This window comes from Protomyctophum parallelum (genome assembly GCF_964188405.1).
Source record: "Protomyctophum parallelum genome assembly, chromosome: 17".
Classification (NCBI taxonomy): Eukaryota; Metazoa; Chordata; class Actinopteri; order Myctophiformes; family Myctophidae; genus Protomyctophum; species Protomyctophum parallelum.
The window spans coordinates 28,800,901-28,811,282 of NC_139719.1; the positions used below are offsets into that span (position 1 = coordinate 28,800,901).

Below are 10,382 nucleotides of genomic sequence, written 5' to 3' on the forward strand. Positions count from 1 at the left end.
CACACACACAGGTATGCTGAAAAGTGCAGGTTTATGGCAGTTTAATATGTATGATTGTTGCTTTGCCGCCACCTACTGGATGTGATATCTTCAAAATACAAAGCAAACTATACAGCCTCATTCATATTGTCCACCCAAAGTGATGCCACATTCACAAATCACAATACAGTCCATTGACCCCTTCTATATAACCCTTCTAATATCTCCACTTATGTCCTGGCCATTCCCCTTAATTACCATGACAGAAAATGGCAAAATCCGAATTAATTGTGCAGCTTGCTGCCCTTTCATTTCTCCCTCGAGCCCATCCATGGCCACAGTGCTTTCTTGGGTTCAATCCATAGACTGGTTCAATCCCTTTAGCATTGTATTTGTATTAAATTGTGTCTTTTTTGCAAACTGTTAATAAACTATGTCTTCCCATGATATCTCATCACGTTCTTGTTATTTTAGGTCCTCCTCACAGTTTGAAGTTAATTGGCTCTTAGCTTATAATTAATTAATTAATAAATATTATATATTTATACTCTAGTAGGGGTCTCTTAGCAATATTTATCGGCCATGTTTTCGACTCTCCAATCAACAACGTCCTTTCCGGTGTCCCAGCTCCGCCGATAATGTGGTTCCGTAGCTCACGATGCTCAGGATGAGAAAGGTTCCGCTTTTCGTCACCGAGGAGCTGAAAGCAAAAAGCAAGGAAGTGGCCATCCAGGTTGGTTTATTTAAAGTGACAGCTTAGGGATTCATTCGTGAATCTGAACTTGTACTCGTGCCAGTTGGCTATATTTTACCTCGCAAGATGTAATACTTTATTATCAGAATTCAATGGAGCCGTTTGGTCAGAAATCAATTGTTAAATCCATAGGAAACTACCGAGCAAGCTAGCCAGGATTCGCTAACTAGCTTAGCTGCTGTTTTTGCTTGCTGGTGCTGCTGCTGATGATGATCATGGGTGGTGGTGGTGGTGAGTCAACAGGAGACAAAATAAATACCCTGATCTGGGTTTGATAGTCTATGCAGTGCTAATGGTCTGAATGTACATGAGGATTCTTTAGCTGGAATCTGTCTCGACACAGTATAGTAAAGTGCTCCAGACAGTTCCATTAAAAAGTTCGTAACGGTCACATAAGTGTAATCCACATTGACGTCGCGGTTAGCGCTGTCAGCCTTAATATATTTCTAGGATTAGTGTTACAGTAGCAGCCAGCCCAATATAGTGGCCAATGTTGTATGGGAAGGGGGTCTGGTTGGTTGGATTCTTTTCAGTAAGGATAATGTTTATGATGGGAAGTTAGGTTGGCTATATTTAAGCAAAACAAAACCATTGTTTACCATACACCTTATTATGCTGTTATATTGTAACTGTGATACTATGGTAAATAATAAACTGCTTTTGTTATGACCTGATTTAATAGGCCACTATCTGAACACATAATGTCATCAGCGTGACATATTGGGAATCATTTAGATTAATACCGAATCCGATGATGCATTTTGAAACCTTAAAATTTCAAAATGAGTGAAAAGAATAGCCGATCTACAAGCTGAGCTTGTATATCGGCTATGAAGTATGACAAGTGTATTGGCCCTTCTGGACACGTAATTTTCGGCCAATACTAATATCGTCATGCTCTGTTCTCCTTTTGCTTGTTGGTCCCTTAGATGGGGATCGTGCAGCGGTCACAGGGATAGTGCACCCCCAGGATTAGCGAGAGAGGATGCTACTTTTCACCACCGCAAAGAACAGTGGGACACGGAACGCCTCTATGACTCACAGCCCAGCCAGTCGCTGGGTGTTCAGAAGACGAGAGAGAAGATGTGCAACGCCTGCGTTGACTGTGCGAGCAGATAACAGTGGAAGAGAGTAGCAAACAGTCAAAACGTTGTCATTACATTTCAGGAACTCGCCAAATAAAATACTAACCTTGTAAAAGGGGGAAAAAAGCAATGAATTTCCTGTCAGCCATTGTGACTTTTGAGAACCTCCATGAGGTGCGGAGGTTGTGCCACTGGGGTCCGGTGATAGCGCTGTCTGTCATTGCTGTATGTTCCACCATGGCCATTCTAGATTCCATCATATGGTACTGGCCCCTGGACACTACGGGAGGAAGCATTAACTTCATTATGCTCATCAACTGGAGCGTCCTCATCCTCTATAACTACTTCAATGCCATGTTCGTCGGACCCGGGTACATCCCTCTAGGATGGAAACCAGTAAGGCTCTCTCCTTGGCAGAAAGAGATTTTTTGTTAGCATTAAGGCTGAGTTATACTATACCGAAAATAGTGCACACATTGTGCACTTGTATGTCTGCTTGATTCTTGAACTGTAGGGTGCTTGTCGAAGGGACTATTCATATTTCAGACATTTGACTTGTTTCTTTCGCTCAACAGGAGAACCAACAAGAATTACAATACCTCCAGTTCTGCAGAGTGTGTCAAGGCTTCAAGGCTCCCAGGTCCCACCACTGTCGCAAGTGTAACAGGTAGCCCAAACAAACGGGAAGCAAGGAACGCAGGCGTTGTTGCCTGGATCAACGACAGGTCTCCTCCAGGTCTGCTCAAGAGGGGCGCAACAATGCAAGCGTAAAAAAAGCGAAACGGTATCCAGGTCTGGTGAGTCGCGGGCGTGTGCACGAAGCAAGCACGCACGCAACAAATTCACGGGACCGCGCTCACATAAATACGCTTGCGTTGTCGCACCGCGACCTATCCCCAGTGCTCCGCGCAAAAACTAGGTCTCATTGAAAATGAACTATAGGCGCGTTATATCGCTTCACGTTTGAAAGGCCCTTTAGGATGGATTAATGTTGACAAAATTCATCACGATTCACCACTTTCCTACTAACGAATGCTAATAATTAGTTGGTGTATGAGAAGAATGAAGAAAATATCCACTTACAGTATGAGTGTACACAACGTGTTCTCTTTTAATGTAACTGCCGTACAGAGAAAATATAAGCATAAAATCATGGTCAGGTGGGGAAAGAAATCCAAGAGCAGATTATTAACCCTGGTGTCCCTATTTTGGATACATTTAAGAAAAATACAAATTTCTCTACAAGTAATTATATACTGTAGTTATTTCAGTTTGTAGTTAATGCTTCATATAAACAGCGTATTCCTCGCCTTTTTCCTGTCTTACAGATGTGTGATGAAGATGGACCATCACTGTCCCTGGATCAACAACTGCTGCGGTCACCAGAATCACGCCTACTTCACCAGCTTTCTGCTGCTGGCTCCGCTGGGCTGCTCCCACGCCGCCTTCATCTTCATCATGACCATGTACACACAGCTGTATGAGAGGGTCAGTAGAAAAAGACACATACCCACATAATCTATACGTATTCATATTCTATATTGTTGTGTAGTTGACTTTGACATTATTTATATATTTAATATTTTGTCCAGTTGTTGAATGTTTAATGGACCACAATGGAAGCAAGCCTCTGGCCTTTTCATCCATTTGGCGTGTTTTTAACTGTACTGCAACTTAAGTCTATACAGTATTCAATCAATTGATCTCTCTCACATAAACACACACTATATCAGGCTAGAATTAGAATGACAGAAAGAACCTGTGTTCACGTGGCTCCTTTCAGGACGGTGTGTCTTAACTTGATTTGTTACGTTTGAACCCCACTTTGGAGAGTTCAGAGTCTATGGGGACCGCTTACAAAAGACAGACTATAGACGGTTTCTACTTGCTACATGATTTTGCACTTCACACATTCAGGATAAGCCTAAAATGAAAAGTTACGTGTCCTGGCTGTCACTTGCTTGGCATTCCTCATTAGATCTGAATCGGTACTTGTGATGATGTAACGGATGTGGATTGCCTAATTTAATTTATGCCTAGTGGTTTGCTAGCCATAAACTAGGCCATCCAGTCACCATTGTAGTGTTTACTAAGAAATACAAAAAATGGTACTCTAACTACAGCACCTTGTAACATTTGTTTTGAAAGGCGCTTTATAAATTAATTTACCTTACCTTACCTTAATCGTTTTCAGATTTTTGAAGGTTTTGAAGGGGGGTTTGTTTGGGGGGGAGGGGGGGGGGCATTATCTGAAATTACCAATTGAAGTAATAACTTGTGATTTTATGTTTGGTCATTGTGGATAATGCTTTTCTAGGTGGCTTGCAGGCTTCTCTTGAGGTACAGTTTCTAGCCCCGCTGGAGTTGTTGTGATGGTTGTTTGAAAGCCAATTGTCTATTCTATTTATATTTGTCTGATGTATGAAATACTGCATGGATACTTGACCAGACACCAATTATAACAACTTTGTGCATATGTTAAGTATGAACAAAGTCTGAAATAAGAGTAATTGCCTGTGTCAGCCCTGATCATACTGTAGTCTTAACATTACATGTATTGTGGTTTTCACTTTCCAGAGATTGGATGTTTTGAAGTGTTCTCTTTTCTATTTTGAGATGTGTGTAATGTGTATAACTTTGCAGAATTGTGTATGTACTAATATTTTGCTACAAAATGCTCCGTCTTGAATCAATAGTGTTTTTATTGTATTAAATCTAATCATGGCTTATAGGCTTGTTTGCAAACAGACTGTACAACCTGCTTGATTTGCTTCCACCAGATCTCCTTTGGCTGGAGCACTGTGAAGATAGACATGAGCGCCGTGCGGCGTTTCCAGCCTCTCATGCCATTCAGTGTACCCGCCTTTGCTGCCACGCTCTTTGCCTTAGGCTTGGCACTGGGTACCACCATCGCCGTTGGCATGCTGTTCTTCATACAGGTAAGCCTCTGTAAGACCTCAGGCCGATTCTAAAAGATCGTCTAAATCCAGTTTTCTGTAAAAGGTATGTTTGTTTGTCAGTGTTTCTCAAACCTTATAATACCTTATACCCTCAAAATTATATGTATTTGGACGCAGACCCCATCTGAAAATATGTTGTTCAAGGGACACCCAAAAGTAAAGAGTTTAGTTTAAAAGATTTTTTCAAAGATGGCAGATACACGGATGCTGTCCCGGTTTTAATGGGTTAAGCTGTGTGCACTGTGGAGCCTATGATATAAAAACTTAATCAGACTCTCCTCCACAGATGAAAGTCATTATTCGTAACAAGACCTCGATCGAAGCCTGGATTGAGGAAAAGGTGAGTTCCCTATGAGAACCTGCTGAACCATGCAGACACATAACCGCTTAATCCCTGTATTCATAGTTGACTGGAGTCCCACAGGGCTCTATATTAGGTATCCTTACTTTTTCCCTCTACACAAAATCTCTGTAGAAATGTAAAATAGATTGTCTTTTTAAACTATTTGTGCACGACACAATTATTATTAAAATAAATACAAAACGGCACGCAAGAAATTCCATACTGGATGGCAACTTCCCTTCCACCATTTGCTTTCCTTCTTATTAACTTTAACCTGTGTCTTCCCTGTACCCTCTCACTCTTTGTTCCTCCCTCCTGTCATGCCCCCTCCGTCTTTCCCTTCTCCTTTCATGCCCCCTCCGTCTTTCCCTTCTCCTTTCATGCCCCCTCCGTCTTTCCCTTCTGTCTACAAGTTCTGAGTCGCGACGACTGATTTCAGTCATTTGGATTCCACAGAATGGAAGTATGTTAAGCAGCGGAAATAGCCGATCTACAACCTCTCAATGCATCGCAGACTGAGACGCATTGAAAGCTTGTAGATCGGCTATTTTTGCTTGTAGACGGGCTATTTTTGGTTATTGATTTAAGGTTAGAGCATTTGATGTGGTCAAACTAGCTCAATGTTCAGAAGCATCTTCCATAAAATCGTAATATATTTTTTCTTTTCATATAAAAGCAAAAGTTAAACACAAACTGCGATTTCTTCACCTGGTTGTCAGTATTTAGAACAGCAGGAGCAATATCTCATATTTGCCTCCCCCAACTGTGTGTGTGTGTGTGTGTGTGTGTGTGTGTGTGTGTGTGTGTGTGTGTGGGGGGGGGGGGGGGGGGGGGGGGGCTTATATTGGGTCATACAAACGTTTACAGGCCTTGAGATTTAATTTAGCTTTAATCCATGTGTCTCGTCCCGCAGGCCAAAGATAGAATCCAGTACTACCAAACAGGGGAGGAGTTTATCTTCCCGTACGACCTGGGCAGCCGCTGGGAGAACATCAAGCAAGTCTTCACCTGGTCGGGGACGCCCAGAGGGGTCGGCATGTCGTGACCCCAAGTGTCACCAGCACACCTTAACCGTAGGTTGGCTTTTATGTGGCCTGGGTTTGGATCTGGAGCAAAGATCCTTAAACTTATTTGCCATTTTACTATTTTGAAACTAGCTGATCTGCTTGTAGATTGGCTATTTGAAACTGTTTTTCAAAATAGTTAAAAAATGGCAAATAAGTTTCGTGATAAGGGGTGGCGCAAGATTTAGCCATAAATGTCTACACTGATGATAAACTTGAATTCAACTTTGGTTTAATGTGGTCTCATAATACAATGTGGGCATGTTACGTTTGTGATGCCCACCCTTGTGGACCCACCGTCCACAAGACAACTTGAATATAAAATGTAACTTATCAAATTATTATTATTATATTATTAGAAACCAATGGATGCACAATGTTGAGATTTTAGATCAATACCATCAATATGTTTGGTTTCAGTGCAGCATGAGTATTTGTGTTTCCACCAGTGGGGTTCACCTATTCTGTAAGTGCGATGCATTATTAATAGCACCCGTCCCGTTGAATAAATTAACACTGTGCTGTTTCTTTCCATTGGCGTGTCTCGAACCAGGCCATAGTTCACGATCAGATAGTGAATCTCACTTTGCCACACGATTTGCCATTCACTTTATGCATGTGCAGACCCTCTATTGCTTGTGTTCCAAGTTAATGCTGATCTGTCTTTAAAATGCAATTTACTGTTCATGTTGTTTCCCTCCGAGCAGATTGAACAACTGAAGCAGAAAGCTGACAAGCGAGTTAGAAGTGTAAGTAGCTGCTGTGTTTGTACTGTACCACACGAGGGCAGTGCTGAGTGCATCAGCCAAGCACATCATTTAGTTTACAGGCTATAATAATTATGGTGCATGTTGGAGTAGAGTTCAGTGGACGTGTGGGAAGCTTATCATGTGTATATTGTGAAAATACTTTTATATAGACCCTGTGTAATTTAGCAGTGAAAAAATATTAAAATGCAGCTATTAGGTATTATAGTTCCTTATAGCTGCATTTTAATATTATTTGTGTCCTACATATTTGTATGGCACTGTCATATCATTTCATATTATGTTATTCTTGTGCATTACGCAGTATTATTGGCAAATACTTTGATTAGATATTATTATGTTCATTGTACTATTTCTAACTAAATATCTTCTATAAATAATCCTAAAATAGCTACTTAAAAAAATAAAACCTGTTATGGCCACTGATATGTAACCTTATTCTTTAAGGAACATATCTATAATCATGTGTTGATGTCCATTTCGCCCATTTTATACTGTATTTTATTTCATTATCATTTACATTAGTTGGATTAACCGTTGCAACCCTAGAGCAGTAGAATAAGCAGGTGTTTGTATTTTCGGGACTTCACCAGCAGGTCCAGTACCGTGCGGTGGAGGCCTACAATGGAGCCTGTTGTCCCGTCAGTAAGGGTCTCCACACGTTCTTCAGGACCCCCTGCACAGAGGAGCCCAGGATCCCACTCTGCAAGGGGGACACCATCCTGGCCACGCGAGGAACCAAGTAAGTCCACTATAGAGGAGACCTTTCAGTGGTCATGGAGGTAGTGTGTGTTGTTATTTACACCCCCAAACTGCCCAAAGATTTGCGCCACATTTTTACGATTTTTCAAAAATAGCAGACCGTCAAGCTCGTAGCGTGCCACTTGGTGGCGCACCGTGAGCTTGTAGATCTGCTATTTTTCAATAGCTAAATTATAACATAATATTTAAAACGCCAAAAGGGGTTCCCGCCCAAAATGGGTTAAAGAAGTACGGGATGATTATAAGAAATGTGTTGATTGGTCTGAAAGGACCTGGAATGATTTTGTGTCCGTATGACAGCCAGCTAATTGCTGCCTTTCTCCCCTGCAGATGGTGGATGTATGGAGATAAAGTTTTGACTGATGATCAAACTACAGGTATAAACTGAATAATGAGACTATCAAATAAGAAGATTTATTTTTTATTTTTTATTCCTAATTTATTATGCACATTTTAAACAATTGACAATCGATTCATAGCGATTTTTCGGTTCATAAACGTTTTCATGAAAGATCAGGAATGTTTGGATTGGAGTTGCATGCAGGAAACTGCTTGGATGTATTACATACTCTACAGTACTATTTGATGTGTGACTTATCCTGAACTCTATATCATAACATTTAGTGGAGTGTATGTGGGTATTATATTGAATTTCACCTGAAACTGCATGGTACTGATAAAAAACTTCCATGAATGAAAAGACTTGACTTGTCTTTTCTCTGTTTCTCTGGTCATCAGCTGGGGAGCGGATAAGAGGATGGTTCCCAAGGAGATGTGTGGAGAAGTGCCATTACGACACAGCTGCTAATGAATCAGCCATTACCAGCGACAAGAAAATAGATTAATAGATTTCAGACGGGCTTCACATGGACCAGGGGAGTTAAACCAAACCAAAACCATTACCTTAGAGCTTAGAGTGACGACTGCACCAGAGGTTGACCTCTCCAGAAGCTGTCATTCATTCAACCTCACTCCTTCACGTTTTACCTTCAATGTATGACTATTTATTGGAGAATTCCTCATGCGACCCAACTTCACGTGTGGACTCGCATGTCATTGACACTGGTTATCACAACATTAACCAGACAGTAAATAGTAGGCTTAAGTGGCTTATTGTCCGTATCAGCCTAGCAACGAGGACGTCTATCCCCTTTACAATGTCACCTGGAAGATGGATAGCTGAGGTGGAGCAGCCATACCTATCCTTCAGCTCCCAGTACTAACATTAGTTAACCCAAGCCGTGCCTGTCAGCCGCTGAGTTGGCGGTGCCCAGGATCAAACCCAGAACCTTACGATTCAAAGGTGAGCGATCTACCCAAGCCCATTAACCAGCTCCCTGCTTCCTAAGACAGAATAAAGTGTACCGTATGGCAGAACCTGTGATCTTAGCACTACTAATGCCTATAACCCTACTGATGTCTGCGTGGCAGGGAACCGTGGGTTTGGTATCACTCCCCTGATGACAAGTGAAACCCCAGCAAAGAGTCTTAATTCCTAGGAGCTGCCATAAGGCTTTTTATGTGACTTAATTTTTATTGGATGACTTTTTACTTGAATGCGTCGTTTTTACTTGTGTTGATGTCCATTTCGCTGATTATTATGCAATGCCTCTGCCTATTGAGGGCTTCGTCATGCAACTCTTTGTACAGTACAAAGACAACAACACTTGGGTTTTCTTTTTGTTATTTTTGTAAAAACAGAATGTCTCCCTCAAATGATATGAAGATTAAAAACCAATCCTATCATATTAAGCACCGTTTGATTTATTTAACAATCTTAATGGATTGTTCTATTTTAGTGTCGATTACTTTAGTGCCTTGTGCCTTCCATTCACGACACATAGTCCTGTTATTACCATAATAGACTGTATTGTATAGCCTGGTAAACCGGCCTACACCCCCTTGAAAACATTTCATTCATAAAAGGAAATCTTTTTTCAAGGCTTATAATATATATGGACTATATCATATCAAAGTCATGTATTTAGATAACTTTGACTCGTCAATGAGAGGTCATACCCTTGATTGCAAAGTGATCCCACAATGTGCAGTCATACATAGTGTTGTAGCTGGTAGCAGCAATGGGTTCGGACTGGGGAAGGTGAAAGTGATATTATTACACTCTTAAGTAACGTCCATTTTTACACTTGAGTAACGACTTGAATGAACACTGGCATCCCTAATTCCCTATTGTGGGTCATAGGTGGAAGAAAATAAATCTAAATAAAAAAAATAGACAATATACAAGCTTTACAAACTTGTAGATTGGCTATTTTCACTATTTCTGAAAAATAAATTATGGAAAAAGGGATTACAGTGAGTGGCTAAATGAATGACTAGCGCTATGATCTACAATCTACACTACCGCCCTCTTTTGACCATTGTTGGCATACACATGAATAAAACCTGAAAACTAGTAACCTGAAGTTTGGGATTAACCTTTTAGAGATTATGAAAATCATTGCACCAGAATCTGCATCATATCAAATCACAACTGTTCATACAAAATGTTATTTAGGCCATACTTTTTATATTAACTATTAGTCCCATTTTTGTGTTCAGTCTCACTTGGTGGCCATACTAAGAATATTAAAGAATATTAAATTAGATGCATTTGGTTCATAAATGATGTCTACATGTTTGAAAGTCTACTGACAAGAACCCTCAC

At 40.7% G+C, this 10,382-nt stretch overlaps 1 protein-coding gene across 1 annotated transcript; it reads left to right on the plus strand.

Moving 5' to 3' along the window:
• The first annotated feature begins 719 nt into the window (after nt 1-719).
• On the plus strand, nt 720-9,466 carry zdhhc6 (zDHHC palmitoyltransferase 6). Its single transcript, XM_083788326.1, is given in 12 exon segments — nt 720-961; nt 1,663-2,214; nt 2,394-2,485; nt 3,147-3,306; nt 4,599-4,757; nt 5,065-5,118; nt 6,035-6,160; nt 6,162-6,194; nt 6,893-6,934; nt 7,546-7,694; nt 8,045-8,091; nt 8,453-9,466. Coding segments are annotated over 11 exon segments (1,236 nt in total). The 5' UTR covers nt 720-961; nt 1,663-1,947; the 3' UTR covers nt 8,560-9,466.
• The last annotated feature ends 916 nt before the right edge of the window (nt 9,467-10,382 follow it).